This window comes from Lagenorhynchus albirostris, chromosome 19 (assembly GCF_949774975.1).
Source record: "Lagenorhynchus albirostris chromosome 19, mLagAlb1.1, whole genome shotgun sequence".
NCBI classification, from domain to species: domain Eukaryota; kingdom Metazoa; phylum Chordata; class Mammalia; order Artiodactyla; family Delphinidae; genus Lagenorhynchus; species Lagenorhynchus albirostris.
The window spans coordinates 56,627,751-56,645,079 of record NC_083113.1 but is presented as its reverse complement, the minus strand read 5'-3'; the positions used below and the strand labels follow the sequence as shown (position 1 = coordinate 56,645,079).

Here is a 17,329-nt window from a genome sequence, read left to right as displayed (position 1 = left end):
GTGTCTTCCAGCCTCTTTTCTTGGGCCAGATGAGTGCTTCTAGGGAGGCTACGTCTGCTTGCCCACCCAGTGGGAGACGCTGCCAGGCTGGGACGCCCCTCACTCATTCCACCCGCTCCTTCGTGCACCGTGCCCCCTCCCCCGGGGCACCCTCCCCCAGCGGGGCCTGGTGCACCTCTCACCTCTTTCTCTCTCGTCTTTTCTGTAATTCCTCTGCTGTGGCTGGTGAACGGTGAACACTTGCTGCCTGTTGAAATGCAGGTTGACCAGATTTGGTCTGGATTATCCCTGGGGCTCTTTCTCAGGGATTTTGGCTTAGAGATTTGTATTTAAGACCAGGGCTAAAGTAACAAGAGTGTAAAATGGACAGGTTTAAAATAAATTACTTAATTTTCAGGATTGTCAAGCAGTTTACTAGTAACGAAAACCTAGAGGAGTCATGATTTCATAGTTAAAGATGGTTCTGAGCAACGGAACTTCAGGTGTGAAGCGTCACATCGGTTACATGTGCTCCCAAAGTTGATCATATGCACTGAGAAATAGTATATGCGCCTTGGTCATAAAATAAGTAACTTTTCTAATCAGATTTTATTATCTTTCAGATCCTACCACATAGGACAGTATGCACCTTAAGATCCTGAAGAAAAGACACAAAACGTTCAAGTAATGTCTAAAAATAATTTGTGAGGTAAGTGATTGCTTATTTAGGTCTCTAATCACTGTTTCCTCTCTAACGGCTGACACTAACTTGCACACCTTTGAAAAGGCAAATACGGGCAGTTCAGATGGTTAATGGTGACAAGTAGATCTTTTTCTTCACGTATTGTCTTTGGGTTTGCTTACCACCTACGCTAAAAGGAGAGTGTGTCCCTGGAGGAAGATTCCATGAAGAGAATTGATCAGTTACTAGCAGGTATTACAAGATGAGGGGAGTTCTCAAATGTAAACCACCGGAAGGGTTTTGCTCGAGTGGTTGTCCCTTCAATAATGGGGGTCTGCAATGTTGCTCTTAGCGTTCTGGGAAACGGGGCTTGATTTAACACGACGATAAACAGCTCAGGTTCGGAGTGTAGACAGTATCCCATTAAACTGGACATTAAAGTAGAAAAACCGTCGGTCAGTGCACAGTGCTTTCAGGTCTTTTTCAGACGTGATCACGCAGAGTATTCAGTCACCAGTGACGGGTATCAGCACAGAGTGAGGCTGTGCCCTCGCCCTGGCTTCGCATCGCCAGTTGCCGTGCCATTTGCTCTTGTATTCCCAGCATTTTTAGATTAGTTGAGTGTAAAGGAATTGTTTCTTCATTTCCTCCCCTCCCTTCCTGTTGCATTAATGAAGTGTAAGTGCTGGGACTCAGCGGAAGGCGCCTGCTCTTGATGACAGATAACCGGATGTGTTCAGCCTAACCTCGCCGTGTTCACCGATTGCTTTCTTGCAAATGAAGTGACTTTTGGGCATCAGATTGTTCTCCCTTTGCCTTCTAGTGGATTTTACAAATTCAGCTCTGAAGCACACAGGCGTGATGCCTCAGTATCCTAAAGTGCTTCTGGGAATGTCCCTTCCCGCCCACTGGGGTTGGTATGTGTGCAGTCACCCTTCCTCACAAATACAGCTGCCATCTGCCCCTCTGGGGGAGGCCTGCGGCTGCTGTCACCAGTGCCTCAGCCGGGAAGGTTAATCGGGACTGGGTCAGGCATCCAGAAGACTCAGGTCCTGATTTCTAGGCAGAACTCGGGCTGCACGAGTGTGCTCTGACAAAAAGCTGGCCTGTCTCTGAACACGTGGCCCCTGCGACTGCTCGCTGCCCAGCAGGCGGGCACCCATTGCTCCTAGAAAGCGTCTTACCTGAGGAGTAGCCATAGAGCAGAGGGATTCTGGTCAGGGGAGTTTTTCAGCTAAGGCTTTGATGAACATTTATGATTCACTAAAAAACTTCCGTGGCCATCACTAGGCCTCTCTCTGGATCTGAGACGGGGACCAATTCACGTTGTTGCGTCTGCCTGGAAACAGATGCGCGCTTGCCGTGAGCCCAGGGGCGTGCGGGCACCCGACGGGGAGCCCGGAGAGAAGAGCCAGGCCCTTCCCACGAGGGCTGACAGCCAGCCCAGGGCTGAGACACGGACGCCCTCTCAGGGTAGGGAGTGCTGAGCGCACTGCCCGTGGAGCTGCCGAGCCGGTCCCCCTCCCAGAGAGTCTCAGCCCCCTGGCGGCATCAGGCTTTACAGTGGTGTAGACAGGACCGCGCTCCAGCACCCTCTCCAGATAGCCGTGTCTGCTGTTCAGAGTCCCTTTGCAGAGTGCTCTTCAGAGGCACGAGGACTGCCTCTGCAGGATGACCTGCTTGGCAGAGAGAAGCCTCGGGCGCTGCAGGGCGGGAGGCCTCTGCGGCAGAGGCCTTAGCAGGAAGGCAGCGGTCGGGTCCAGTGTGTGCTGGCTGAAGAACGGCTGGTTCGGGGCTGCCCAAATTCTTATCTTCAGTTTCTTCACTTCAGTAATTTTAAAGCTCTTGTTGTCTGATCTAAGAGCAGGCTGCGGGGAACAGTTTCCTTGCTGTCTTGTACTAGTCAGTATCTTTGTATCGAGAGGGAAACCTGCAAAGTATTTGCAGAAGGAACTCTCACCAGCAGATTCACTCATTCAGTAATGTTTTCATCGTTCCCGTGCTCCAGTTACAGTTAAGGAAGGAAGTAATGCCAGGATTCTGAGCGGATGCTGTGCGTCAGCTGTAGCAGACCCGGCCCCAAGAGCATTCTCATCCCTCCTCCCCTGCCACGCTGGGGAGGCCACAGTCGCTTGCTCTGTGCTTGTTTGAAAGAAGCTGAGACTGAGTGGAGAAAGCCCTCGGGTCGTTTGATAAAGTGCTATCAGTGTTTTTCTATCCCCTGCACGAACAACAGGGCCACATGAACTGACTCTGTTTCCCTTTCTTTATTTATCATGAGTATTTCTACTCATATCAGACACTGATGACAGGAGGTTATAGGTTTAAAGAAGCAGCAAAATGTTTGCTAGGAAAAGTGTAAGTTTTCCTTTAGTTTCTGACCCTGTGTGTTCTCGGGTATTAGGAAATATGGGAGAGTTGTCGAAAGAACAGATAAGTGAAGGAAACTGTTAAAAGACTGAAAGAGGAAGGGCGTTCTAGAAACAGCACAGAGTTAAAGAAGACTGCCTCAAAAACATGGTCGCACGTTGTCACAGTTCAAACGAGGGAGAAGTGAGAGTGAAGAACTCAGTGAAACAGGGAAGAGTCAGGCGAGAACTGGGCTCTGTGGTCGTGGGCCGGGGTGGAAACGAGCAGTGAAAGAGCCCCTTGTCTGTCAGCCTCTCGTCAGCTGCTGGCATGTGTGCGCTGCAGGCTGTCGGGCCTTGGCACTGTGGATGGGGCCGTGGTACCCCAGGCCTCGTCTTGCCCAGGCTTGGAGCCTGGGTGCCAAGGGTGTCTAGCTCCTGCCCCGCGTCGTCCTTGTGCAGTGTGGCTGGGGCCAGCCGCAGGTGACCGTGTGTCCCCGGGAGCCTCACCAGTTGTGTCCCATGCCCCTCCAGGGAAACCATGCCGTCATCAGGACACCGGCTCCGGGATGTCGAACACCATCCTCTCCTGACCGAAAATGACAACTACGACTCTTCCTCCTCCTCTTCATCCGAGGCCGACGTGGCAGACAGGGTCTGGTTCATCCGCGACGGCTGTGGCATGATCTGTGCTGTCGTGACGTGGCTACTGGTCGTGTACGCGGACTTCGTGGTGACGTTTGTCATGCTGCTGCCTTCCAAAGACTTCTGGTACTCCGTGGTCAATGGAGTCGTTTTTAACTGCCTGGCGGTGCTTGCCCTGTCCTCTCACTTGAGGACCATGCTCACCGACCCCGTGAGTACCTGCCCTCTCGCTGGGGTTTTCGGCCGGGTCTGGGCTGGGGAGGCACCAGCGGCACCAGGCGGAGGGCCTCATGCTCCCGCAGCCTCGGGGTTCACGAGTTCCTGGATACAGGCTGGTGGCGTTGTTTGTGGCTTCGCTGGAGAGAACCCAGTGCCCAGAGAGAGGTGATGTCATGGTATATTCATGGAAAACATTACACTGAGCTGTTTATTCAGATGAAGAAAGTGTACTGAATAATGCCTGAAATCCTATTTTATTTTTTAATGTTTATTTATTTACTTGGCTGTGCTGGGTCTTAGTCGCTGCGCGTGGGATCTTTATTGCTGCTTGCGGGATCTTCGTTGCGGCCTGCGGGATCTTTTTAGTTGCGACATGCGGGATCTTTAGTTGTGGCATATGGGATCTAGCTCCTGGACCAGGGGTCAGACCCACGCCCCCCGCACTGGGAGCACGGAGCCTTAGCCACTGGACCGCCAGGGAAGTCCCCCCTTCTAGTTTAAATACTTTGTTTCTCTGAAGTATGGACTGAAAGCTGAGCGATGTGGCATCTAGGTTTCACCACTTTACGAATCACACGCAACTAATTTAACTTCTTTGGGCTGCAGGTTAGCTATTATCTTTAAGTTCGCTGTAGGAAGAGCTGGTAGTGTCAGCCATCTTCCTGCATGTTGAAAACGGGGCTGGGTCCATCGTTTGTAGGCGTTTCGGCGAGGAGGCCACCACGTCGGTGCCCAGGTGCCAGGCTGCGGTGTGCCCGGTGGGGCCGGGGGAGGGAGGGCTACCCGGCTGGGCCCCTCTCATCACAGTGCTTGTGTCTTCTGACCAGTGTAGGCGTCCTTCCCCCCGTGGTCCCGCTCCTGCTACAGCCCCTCTCCCGCGGGAAGAGGCCTCACAGCTCTTCAGGAAGCCCCGAGAGCCGGGGGTCGGGTAGCAGGTGTGTGTAGGGCGCTGCCTCTGCTCCCGCCGGGCGTGTTCGCTTCACTTGTTTCGCTGCCAAGAAGCTGGATGGAAGCGCTGAGGGCTGGAGTGTGAGGTGGGGGAGGGTGTGAGTCCTGGATGCAAGCATTTTTTAATTGAAATTTAATTCACATTCCGCAAAATTCACCCTTTTGTTCGATAATTTTCATGTATTCACATCACCGCAGTCATTTTAGACATTTTCATCACCCGAAAAAGAAACCCTGCAGCCCTTAGCTGTCACCGCCCCGCCCCCCCAGGTCCCCCCAGCGCCAGGCAACTGCTGATGTACTTTCTGTCTCTGGACTGGCCTGTTCTGGACAGATCACAAAGATGGAATCACACAGGGACACATGGCCTTGACGTCTGGCTTCCTTCGCGGCGCGAGGTTCCTAGGGCTCACCCACACCGCGCACTGTCAGGGCTTCGTTCCTCTTCACGGCTGAAGACTGTTCCACTGTGGGGTTGGGCCACGTTTTGTTTACAGCCATTGTCAGTTGGTGGCCATCGGGGTCCTTTCCACTTTCTGGCTGTTATGGACAGTTCTGCCGTGAACCCTTGTGGACCAGGTTTGTGTGGACCCGTTTCGTTTCTCTTGGGTAGAGACCCAGGAGTGGAAGTACCGTGTCATATGTTCACGCGACGCTGAACTGCTGAGGGTGGTTTCTCGTGGCGGCTGCAGCGCGTTAGAGTCCCCCCAGCAGTGTACGGGGTCCTGCTTCTCCACCTCCTCAGGTGATGTTCATGTGTTTGATGAGAGCCATCCTGACGGCTGTGAGGTGGTACCCCATTGTGTTTTGATTTGCATTTCCCTGATGACTAACGATGCTGGGCTTCTCGGCCGTTTGTAGGTCTTTGGAGGACGGTCCGTTCACGTCCTCCGTCTTGACATCTGGCTGTCACTGCTTCCGCCATGCCACACGTCAGGACTCCAGTGGCAAGTTACAGAAACCACCGGGAGTCGGTGTGAATAGAACCAAGGGCACCCCGCGGGGTGTCAGGAGCCCAGGGCAGGGGTGCGTCTGGCCGCGGGCAGGCATTGGGACTGGGGTGGGGAAGCTCTCGGGAAGGAGGCAGGGGAGAGGCCGACTGAGCCCCCAGGCACCCCTGTCCTTCCTGGCATCTGGCCCTCTGCCGCCTAGTGAAGACGGTGGCCCCTCACACCAGAGGGAATTGGGAGCGCTGGGTTCCAGACGCACCGTGTGGGGGAGACTGTGTGGCCGGCGGGGTCGGGTGTCTGCTCCGTCCTCTCCTCGGGGCGGCTGCTTTCTCCTCTCTGAGGATCACCTTCAACACGGGGTCCAGTCTGGGCTGAACGAGAGCCGTCACGCCACCCGGGTGAGGCCAGTTCTCTGCCGGACGTCCTTTTACTAAGCCATTAGGAACAGTCAGTCTTTGCTAGGATTGGCTCTGGCCTGGGTTGTTTCTTGAGAAGTTATTGGTACTTTGAGGGGGGAGCAGAAAGGAAGTTGGGGTCTCTGACATGTGATGGACCAGGGAGCTGATCGATCCCAAGGCGGCAAGCTCACCTCTGGAGGCGAGTCTCAGTGTCAGAAGCATGAGACTGTGCAAGGCCACCCGCTGCCCCGCGCCCAGAGCCTGCTCTCCTCTGTCCCCAGCCTTGTTCTACAAGCATCAGCCTTAGCAGCAGATGTGTGCCGAGGGCCCACTAAGGCGCCTTTGTTCCGGGCGCCCTGGGACGCCTTTGGGCGTTCATTAACCCACCAGCACCTTGCGGAGGTGGGCGTACATCACATTAGAAGGTGAGACCCACAGCTGGCAAGAGGCAAAGCTGGGGTTTGAACAGTTATCCGTTGCCAAAGCCCTTGCTTTTTCGTTAACTTCTTACAGACATTTCATTATACACAGAAGTGGAGAGAAGAGGGTCATGAACCTTGCTTATCACCTCGTGGTCAATCTCGTGTCAGCGATATCCTCGCCTACTCCCTTTCCCTCCCCAGAATATTTGGAAGTACATCTCAGACATTATAAAACTTTATTTGTAAATAACTGTGTGTATCTTTAAAAAGGGCTCTTTTTTTTTTTAATATAAATTTATTTTTTATTCTTGGCTGCGTTGCGTCTTCGTTGCTGCGCGCGAGCTTTCTCTAGTTGCGGCGAGCGGGGGCTACTCTTCGTTGCAGTGCACGGGCTTCTCATGGCGGTGGCTTCTCTTGTTGCAGAGCATGGGCTCTAGGTGCGCGGGCTTCAGTAGTTGTGGCACGTGGGCTCAGTAGCTGTGGCACGCGGGCTTTAGTAGCTGTGGCGCGCGGGCTCAGTTGCTCCGCGGCATGTGGGATCTTCCCGTCCAGGGCTCGACCCCTGCATCGGCAGGCGGATTCTTAACCCCTGAGCCACCAGGGAAGTCCCAGAAGGGCTCTTCTTTATAAAAGCATGGCTACAACGCCAGTGGCTCCTGTGGAGCGGTTGAAGAATTCCTTACTGTGTTCAGTGAGAGTCCACATCTCCACATCGTCTCAGTCCTTTTATATTCTTTTGTTTGAATCAGGATCCAAATAAGATCTATCCTTTGTGACTGGTTGACGTGTCTCATTTTTCTCCTTCCGCTCTGGGGTTTTCAGCTTATATCCCTGTACGTGGTTTAACGTGCTCCTCGTCCCCTGTGCTGCCCATGGATTAGCAGGTAGACCTAGGGGAAGCGCCACACTCTCGTGCCCCTAGGTCAGGTCCTGGGGATCCAGGATGCGTGACAGGGAGGGAACCAGGGCGTCAAGATGGAAAGATATGGGGGGGGAAATGTGCTTTGCAAATCATAACTTCCCTGGATATATGTATGCCGTGGTTGGGAGCACTCTTCCTAAGAGTGGGCACCTGGTTTCCTTCTCCAGGGCGGATCAGAGGTGGGTGGGTGCAGGTGTGAGACGTCGGGCGCCAGCAGCAGCAGCGAATGGAAAAGCTGTCAAGAGGACGCTGTGCCACAGGCGAGCCGTCTGGGCCGTGCTGGGGTAGGAGGCGTGGCTAGGGCAGGGAGCACAGTCCTGGCGAGACACAGATGAAACACGCAAGATGCGTCTTAGAAAAAACATGCCCTGAAAATGGTTCGAAGGCGAACGCGAGCTTGAGGAACGTGCCTCACCTGTTCGGAAGGTTTCTTTGATGGAGCGAAGAGGGGCCCACGGGTGCCGAGGAAGCGGGCGCTCCTCTGGTGTGACCTGGTGAGACCCGGTGCTGAGCGGACCCGGGCCCGCCCTTCTGCTCCGCGTCTGGCCTGCGAGAGCACATCGGACTACGGAATCGAAGTGTAGATCGCCAGCCGCGGGGACCTCGGTGAGTCATCGAGAGGCACTGTGGGAGACGGGCTGCCTGCCCAGGGCTCTGAGCCGCAAGAAGGACCAGAAGATACCGTCATCTCCACGTGGGCTGGTTGTTACGTGTTATCCGACGTGTCTCCCCCTCGAGATGCACACCTGTCCTCCGTGAGCATCGCAGGAGCGCTCTCCAACCAGCGGGCAGCGTGGGGTGCCGTGCTCCGCAGAAGTGTCAGGTCACGTGTTTTACTGTGGAAGCAGCGTGTGTGTGGCTAAACCTGCTCCATTCCATCGTCTTATGAAACGTGTGACCCGAGCTGTCACCAGGAGCGGCTGTACAAGGTGGGAGCTCCTGAAGTCAGAACAGTGTCACGGGGCCGGCGGTAGGCGTGGGGCGGGCTGGGGTCCTGGCTTGGTTGAGGGACAAGAAAGACTCCAGAGGGTGTTGGGAAAATTGAGTAAAATGCTGGACCTGACCTTCTGATGTGAATTCTCAAAAATGAACCTTTAAACCCTGAACTTTTTTTACACTGTAGATTAAGGAGACAGGTGGCATGTTAAGGCCAGGATCTTGACCACAGCAGCTTCCCTGTGTTAGGATGGGGGACTGACCGGTGCCCATCTGGAGGGCAGTCAGCTGCAGGGGAGGGTCGGGCAGTGAACCTTCCCATTTTGCCTGCAGCCCTTCCTGTACTGCCCCCTGAACCTGGGGCACGTTGTGGGACCTCACTCCTGCTGGTGACAGGGCCGCCTCTCCGGCTCCCCGGGGGCCTTGGAGCCAGTTGTCCTGGGTCTCCACACGTGCCTGCTGGGTTTTGCAGATGTGGGTGTCGGCCCTGGCCCTGCAGAGGTTGGCTCGGGCAGCCAGACAGTGGGCTTTCAAGAGCTCCAGCGCAGCTCCTGCTGCCAGTGGTGTGCCTGCCGTCTCCCCGTGCCCTCCTGTCACTGCGCCCCCGTCTCCCCGTGCCCTCCTGTCACTGCGCCCCCGTCTCCCCGTGCCCTCCTGTCACTGCGCCCCCGTCTCCCCGTGCTCTCCTGTCACTGCGCCCCCGTCTCCCCGTGCCCTGCGCCCCATCTCCCCGTGCCTTGTCACTGCGCCCCCGTCTCCCCGTGCTCTCCTGTCACTGCGCCCCCGTCTCCCCGTGCCCTCTTGTCACTGCGCCCGTCTCCCCGTGCTCTCCTGTCACTGCGCCCCCGTCTCCCCGTGCCCTCTTGTCACTGCGCCCCCGTCTCCCCGTGCTCTCCTGTCACTGCGCCCCCATCTCCCCGTGCCCTCCTGTCACTGCGCCCCTGCTCTACTCCTCCCTCCCAGTGGGGCTCCTTCTCCAGAAACGTGCATTTCTGTGTGAAGGACAGGCTCCATGGGGCACAGAAACGGGGTCCTGGCCTTCTCCACAGGCCATGGTGCCCAGAATGATCTTCCAAACGTGATTTCCACTGCCTGTCTCCACTGCCCAGAGAACAATTCCTCCCCCTCTGCAGCCTACTCGGGCCCGCTGCCCTCCCGTGTGCGGGGCTGTCCGGCTCTTGCTCCCATTTCCAGATTCTTGGTCCCTCTCAAGCTCCCCTAGCGCTCAGGGCTCCTGCAGACACACTCTTACAGCCCCGCTGTTCCTGCCCCTGGGCCCGGACGCCTGGGGGAGGGGGGTGCTTGGGGCTCGTGTGTGACGGCTCCTGATTAGGTTGGCAACTTCAAACACACAAGATAAAGTCCTTTTTGAGACTGCTTTGTTCAGCACTCCCTGCTGCCGCTGATAGGAAACCTGTGTGTCAGGAAGTGTGCGCACCCTGGGGACGCCAGCTGCCCTGGGGCCGGAGTGGCTTCCAAACACACCTCACCTCTGGCACGTCCTGCATGAAGTTTGAAAAACCCAGGTGACTCGCCTTATGAAGGATGACGCACTCTATATTTTGAATTCATTTTAAAGCATGTTATTTTTCATGAAAAATAAAACTTCTGGTCCTGCCTGAGTAATAGTTATTTTTCATATTAATGTAAGTGGCAACTGCAGCATGATAAATTATATCATGGTACATAACACCCAAGACTAATTCCTAAATTCACTGATGTTTCCTTCCGCCCAGCTAAAATACACTGTTATTAAACCATAGGGGGCAGTACCCAAAGGGAATGCTACTAAGGAATACATGGAGAGTTTGCAGCTGAAGCCTGGAGAAGTGATCTACAAATGCCCCAAGTGCTGCTGTATCAAGCCCGAGCGCGCCCACCACTGCAGGTATGGCGGCCCTCCCCCAGGGGAACCCGAGTGCCCATCACTGCAGGGACCCCTTCCCCAGGGTGACCCGAGCACCCATTACTGAAGGGACACCTTTGCCAGGGCAACCAGAGCACCCAGCACTGCAGGGACCCCTTATCTGCGGCAGCCAGTGCATCCACCAGTGCTGGGACCCCTGCCCCAGGGAAGCCCGTGTGCCCACGACTGGAGGGGCCCCTTCCCCGGCACAGCCAGAGCCCACGCTGAAGGATTTCTTCCCCAGGGCAGTCTGTTCACCCACACCCACCCTTATGGGGACCCCTTTCCTTAGGCAACCCGAGCACCCACCACTGAGGGACCCTCTCCTCAGGGCAGCCAGAGTACCGGGCACTGCTGGAATCCCTGCCCCAGGGAAGCCTGAGTACCCACCACTGGAGGGACCGCTTCCCCAGCAGCCATAGACCCACCACTGCTGTAGCCCCTCACTTGGGGCTGAGCCCCCCACTACTGCAGGCACGGCTTCCCCAGGGCATGTTGAGTGCCCAATCTGCAGACACCCTTCATAGTGCAGTCCAAGTGCCCACCACTGGAGGGAGCCCTTCCCCGGTGCAGCCAGAGAACCCAGTGCTGCTGGGACCCCTTCCCCAGGCAGTGTGAACACCCACCACTGGATGGAACCCTTTGCAGGTGCAGCCTGAGCCCCAGCCCCTGCAGCGACCCCTTCCACAGGGCAGGAGGCCCCCTGGGTGGCTTCTTCCCAGTACTGTCTTCATTGGGCGGTGTTTCCTCCGAGCGTGGAATAGTGAAAATCTAACTGCTCCTTTTCAGTATTTGCAAAAGATGTATTCGGAAAATGGATCATCACTGCCCCTGGGTGAACAACTGTGTCGGAGAAAAGAATCAGAGATTTTTCGTGCTCTTCACTGTGAGTAAAGATACTCATGGAGTGAGTGACTTGTACTAAGTTCTTTATCTGGAATCTTACCTGGAGCGAGTAAGTTTATTCTGACGTCAGCCCTGCAGCCTCTTCTCTGGGACTCAAATTATACCTGTGCTGTCACTGGTAGGAAGTAGTCCACCAGATGAGTGTACGTTGCTTGTGTTATTCTGGGTGTTTTACTGTGATTTAATTCTCTCCCAGATACCTTGAACCCCAGTTGTTAATAGGTTCTTGCTGAAGTGGTAGAACGTATTTCCCCATGTGGATTTCTGTACTTGGTCCAGTGTGGTCCTGGCAAGGCGGATGTCAACTGCTGCCGTTACGCCTTCCCTCACTCATTTTCACTGACCCATGAGATCAGGAGTAAACGTACGGTTCAGCGGCCTTTCGTCCTCGCATGGGCTAATGGGTGTCTCCCCGCAGATGTACATCGCGCTGGCGTCCGTGCACGCGCTCGTGCTCTGCGGGCTGCAGTTCGTCGCCTGCGTCCGAGGGCAGTGGACTGGTAAGTGCAGGTGCAGGCCCCCCTGCACGTGCACGCTGTGGGGGGAGAGGGGAGGCAGAGGAAGAAGGGATCCTCCAGTTTCGAAGGAAATCGTCTTGGTTATTTTAGGAGTTAAATGAGCTTTTTAAGAAAAGAGTATGGGGACAGTTCTCACACTGCCATTTTGCTATAATGAAGCCATGTACATACACTTGGTCTTCCTTAGTCAGCTAATAGTTTCTGCACCTTGCAGATTTTTGAGACTGGGTGAGAATGCGTATTGTTCCCAGCAGGCCTGTGTGTGCTCTGGCTGGTCGAGCGTGCATGGCTGAGTACGAGTCGCCCCGCGAGTGTAGCCAGGCAGGCGCGAGCTGGGCGGCCCTGGCCTTGGGTGTGCGGCCTGCTCACAGGTGTAGGCACACGCGACTCTCATCTTTTCTGGCTTTTGCTGTATCTTAGTACGCAGTGCTGTACACGAATACAGTCTCAGCAGAAAGCGGGGTAATACAGAACCTTCCGCATCTGCCGACCAGGAAGTGGTGGTGTGGGTTCTTGCCTGGCAGGGCTGCCTCCCGCCCCTGGTGGACAGCGCGTGTGCCTGTTTACGAAACGAGCTCCTTCCTCCGTGTACGCCGGCCTGAGGGCGGCACAGAGCCGGGGCCGCTCGCCGCGCTCCGATGTCCGGCCACAGCCAGCTCTTCTCGTTCACAGAATGCAGTGGTTTCTCACCTCCAGTCACTGTGATCCTGCTGATCTTCCTGTGCCTTGAGGGTCTGCTGTTTTTCACTTTCACCGCAGTGATGTTCGGCACCCAGATCCACTCCATATGCAATGATGAAACGGTACGCTCCTCGTCTGCTGTGTCTGCTGCGGCCTTCGTGCGGGCACGAGTCGGCGGGCAGCACTGCTCTGGACAGCGGGGCCCGCGCGTTACCCGGGAGGTGGACGGGGCAGCCCCGAGGGGCCGCGACAGCATCACTGCACGCGCCCCCCTCGCTGCGAGCAGCTCGGGTTTCCAGCGTACCTGTGATGTGAGAGTCAACAGAGCCAGGCGGGGAGAGCCGGTACATTCCGTTTCTAGGAGGCCCCGCCCCCTGGCAGCTGCAGGGAGCTGGTCGCCTTCATGTCTTTGAACTGAAGGCCCAGAGCAGGCGCTTCATCAGCATTTGTAATAATATAGTATGTGGAAAAAAAGACAATCCTGGCCCGGAGGGCTGGCTCCCCCTTTGCCTCTGAGGCTGCCTAGGCTGTCCACCCCGCTGGTGGCTGCAGCCTGGCTGTGCTCGGGGGCCGCGGGGCTGGTGCCAGGAGAGCCCCCGCTGCTGACCCCGACGCCTCGTTCCCACGTGCGGAGGGAGGGGCGTGTGAGTCTGGCGGTGCTTCCCCTGTTGTCACCGCTCGCCTGACCCGTACCTGCTGCGGGTTTTCCTGGCGCTGCCGCCCACTTGCTTTTCTTTCTCCCGCAGGAGATTGAGAGGCTGAAGAGTGAGAAGCCGACGTGGGAGCGGAGGCTGCGGTGGGAAGGGATGAAGTCCGTCTTTGGGGGCCCCCCCTCGCTGCTCTGGATGAACCCCTTCGTCGGCTTCCGATTCAGGCGACTGCAGACGAGACCTAGGAAAGGGGGCCCCGAGTTCTCAGTGTGAGGCTCTCATCGTGCTGGGACTTGTTCACGGACTTTATCTATTTGGGGTCGGAAAGGGTATCAGCAGCTCATCTGTGGCCAGTAGGGCAAGTGGAGAGCAGTTGCTTGCAGCAAGCAGAGTTTATACGTTTCCGGTCACAGATGGCGGAGTTCCCACACTAACTGGGTGGCACTCTGATCCGTGTCACCGTCCAGTAACAAAGGGACGTGGCCGCGCGGAGAAGCCGAATGTCATTATCTTCCTGCACAGTTAGGAGTTCTGTTAACGTACTTGGCATTTTCTAAGAAGTTTCGTGGGTTGTTACACGGGTTATTAAAATCCTGTGTGCTGAGCTGCTTTTCTCACTCATGAAGAAAACGAGCCAAGCCAGTGACCAGGAATTCTGCGGCTGGTGGCTTCGGGGAGCTCCCGCTGGCCCCGTGATTCCCGAGGGTCCGCCTCGGTCCAGGAGGGGCCTGGATGCAGGAGCCGCAGGCGCTGCACGGAGCATCAGGGCTGCAGGTTCGCTCCCCGCCCGGGGCTGGTGGGCCCTGACCCTGTGGGCAAGTCCACGTGTGTCTGTGTGTGTGCGTGCACGTGTGTTTTAAAGTGGGCCGTGTTGTTCAGGCAACATAACACGTTATGGGCGTGTGCCACAGACAAGCTATTTTTTAGAAACCGACGTTTCAGGGAAGAGGGGAGAGCTGCGCGGGGTCCCCCCTCCCGTGGGGTTTACTATGAATGTATTGCATATTGGAGAATATCTCAATCCAAAGAACAATCATTCCTGTGTGGTCTTCTGTTGCCCTCCTGTTTTAATTTTTTTTTACAAAAATCTTGAGTGCGTGAGAGGGCTTTGGCACTGACCTGTCTGGTTCTGGCCAAATGAGCAGCGTGTAAACGGCCCCTCCGTGAAAGGAGAGCAGCGTCTGTGGCGGCCTGGCACCTGCAGCCTGATGCTCACGCAGATGGCCTGCAGGGGGCGCACGCGGCCCCGACGAGGTGAGGGGGCCGCGAGGCAGGAGCCCCTGGGCCCCGTGGGCCTCGCTTGCAGACTATTCAGGATGGCGACAGCTTGTTTGATTTTTCAGTTTTTACCTTTTTGGGGCATCATTTTGTTTCTTTACCCACGTCACAAGCGATAAAATAGGACCCTTGGTGCAGAGCTTAAAATTATGCCAGAAAGCAAACAGCTCCCCTCCCTGGGGACTCGCCTTAAACTTGCCTGGTTTGTCGGTGTTTCGCGGGACTGAGGAGGAAGCCATCTCTGACAAGGTCTTGGGGGGGGGGTGTCCCCTGAGCCCACGTCCCACGCTGAGAAGAGTGGGCGTCTCCCTCCTGGTCTCCACGCCTCTCTGCTCATCTGTGAGCTGTTTTGCTTTCGTTTGCATTAACCCGTCCCCTGTCCTGATCAGGGTTTCTACCACTGCTGGTGCAGAACCACAAAGGGCCTATTGGACAACAGTCTAGCTGAGTAAGCGAGCTGTGGGACGGGTGTGAAATGGACTCAGTCACTGCAGGACGTGGGCTGTGACGGGGGGCGCCGAGTCGCAGCCGGAGGACTAACAGAACAGGAGACTGATGGGTTTCCCGAGACTGTTCTGCAGCATCTGTCGTCTGGGTTGGACGTGTGTATTGGGCTTCAATGTGAGGCTTTTCATATGTATATCCTGGTTATCAATAAAAACAATTATCAAAGTGGTTGAATCCTGTGAGACTTGGCAAATACGTGCAAATCAAGTATACTTGACTTTTCAACCTCTTCTTTCAATGTAACTTTTTTAAGAAATAAAGCCACCAGTTGACATTCTCCAGCCCTTTGTTCAGTGGCGCGGTTCTTGGTGGGTCGTTGGCGTGTTTCCGTGCTCGGCTCTGACACCGGCACCCGGGCCGCTGCGGTCCCCCCTGCTGCTTCCAGAGCCCCATCCTCGCCGGGGACAAGTGAGCCGCTCTCCCAAAGGTCGCCGTCTCCACATTTAACATTTTACTTCCAGTCGACGCAACTGATCTCACTTAGCTTTGTCCTAAACATCCCTTCATTTTTTTAGTGCGCTTGGAAATAAAAATTGTAAAGATCACGCTCTTCCATCCAGCATCTCAGGTGCCCACAACTTCATTCAACAGTGTGTCTAGTACTTGGCAGTCAAGGGAGGGACCCAGAGAGGCGAGGCGAGGCGAGGGTGGCCGCCACGTAGGGAGGCACTGGCCGGCCTTGCAGACGCGCCCCCGAGCACGCCGCTGCGCCGGCAGCCGCCCTCAGGCTTGTGTCTGTGGCTCTGCAGAATTGTGCCGCGGTTCTGTGTTCTTCCTGTTGGAATGTTTTATGGGCTCATCTCAGATGACGTCTGCATTAAAATGGAAAATGAAAAGATGACCCAACTAGGAAGGTGGCTGAATCCCGTCTTCCGTTAGATTTGGGTTTCGCAGCTTAAGCAGAGAGAAGTATCCTGACGGGGAGACGGCCTGGGAAGAGCCCGGGAACGGGGGGCGGGGTGCCCGTAAAATCCTCGTTGACCCCGAAGTAGCATTCTGGAGGCTGCAGTGACAGGCCAGCTGCCCGCAGTGTTGCCTGAGGGTCCAGTAGGAAACCGGATCGCTCCCCGCACAGGACACAGGGACGTCACGGCCAACTGCAGGTGTGCGGCTGGGTCAGCGAGCGCTCCCCGAGCCGGGTGCTGATCTTTACGGAAGGAATGGCTCCGCCCCAGGACTGATGGCAGGCGTGGAAATGACGGGGTCTCTGTGCACTTTGGAGACCCCACTGCGGCCTCCCAGTTTTGCCGCCGAGAGGGTCTGGGAACTTCCGGTTCCTGTCTCAGACGACTTTTTTTTTTTTTTTAACTCAGGAAGCCTTCACTATCTTCTTTTTAGTCCTTGGTTCCTCAAAGTCAACAGTCCTCTGCCTTGATGCCAATGCTTGGTGGACCCTTTCCACCTTAGACACGTGCTCCTCGGTTCTGACAAAAGTGCTGTGTTCCAGGGGCTTCCCTGGTGGCACAGTGGTTAAGAATCCGCCTGCCAATGCAGGGGACACAGGTTCGAGCCCTGGTCCGAGAAGATCCCACATGCTGCAGAGCAACTAAGCCCGTGCACCACAACTACTGAGCCTGAGCTCTAGAGCCCGCGAGCCACAGCTACTGAGCCCGCGTGCCTAGAGCCTGTGCTCCACAACAAGAGAAGCCATCACAATGAGAAGTCCACGCACCGCAAAGAAAAGTAGCCCCTGCTCGCCGCAACTAGAGAAAGCCTGCGCGCAGCAACGAAGACCCAACAGCCAATAATAAATAAAGTTAAAAAAAAAAAAAAAAAGACTGCCGTGTTCTGTCTTTGGGAGTTTCACCCTCTCCAGTTTCTTATTTTTCTGACTTTTACGCATTGGGCTGCCTAGACTCTACTCTGATTTCCTCTCATTGTCTCCTCTGTTTTCTGGAAAATATACCTAACTTTGTCTTCTATCTCTTCTATTGGATATTTTATTCAGGCTGTGATAGTTTTAATTTCCAAGAGTTTTATAAAAGACTGCTTTTTTAAGAGCAGTTTAAGGTGCACAGTATAATTGAGAGGAAGGTAGAGAGAGTTCCCACATACCCGCTGTCCCCACACACGCACAGCCTCCCCGCGCTGTCAGCGTCTCCGCCAGATGGTGCACTTGTCACTGATGAGCTGATGAACCTACACTGACACGTCATCACCACCCAGAGTCCACAGTTACATTAGGTTCACTCTTGGTGGTGTACATTCCATGAGTTTGGACAACTGCCTGATGCTGTGTATCCTCCATTATGGCAGCACTCCGAGTATTTTCAGTGCCCTAGAAATATTCTGTGCTCTGCCTACCTATCCCTCCACTCCCTTGCCCACACTGGCAACCTCTGATCTTTTTACTGTCTTCATAGTTTTGCCTTTTTCCACAATCTCAAAGAGTTGGAACCATAAAGTAGCCTTTTCAGATTGGCTTCTTTCACAC

The 17,329-nt window shown here is 55.3% G+C and overlaps 1 protein-coding gene across 4 annotated transcripts in view; it reads left to right on the top strand.

The window, feature by feature from the left end:
* The window catches only part of ZDHHC7 (zinc finger DHHC-type palmitoyltransferase 7), a 33,788-nt gene extending 18,616 nt beyond the window's left edge, over nucleotides 1-15,172 (top strand). For 2 of the 4 annotated variants that reach the window (XM_060129708.1, XM_060129709.1), the window contains 6 exons: nucleotides 603-688; nucleotides 3,544-3,865; nucleotides 10,213-10,337; nucleotides 11,145-11,241; nucleotides 11,680-11,761; nucleotides 12,452-13,350. In XM_060129708.1, the coding sequence (XP_059985691.1) occupies nucleotides 3,551-3,865; nucleotides 10,213-10,337; nucleotides 11,145-11,241; nucleotides 11,680-11,761; nucleotides 12,452-12,873 (1,041 nt within the window). In that variant the 5' untranslated portion in view covers nucleotides 603-688; nucleotides 3,544-3,550 and the 3' untranslated portion in view covers nucleotides 12,874-13,350. Of the gene's footprint in view, nucleotides 1-602; nucleotides 689-3,543; nucleotides 3,866-10,212; nucleotides 10,338-11,144; nucleotides 11,242-11,679; nucleotides 11,762-12,451; nucleotides 13,380-13,736 lie in introns of those variants that run through there. The other 2 variants (XR_009536904.1, XM_060129710.1) reach the window with 2 other exon arrangements.
* The last annotated feature ends 2,157 nt before the right edge of the window (nucleotides 15,173-17,329 follow it).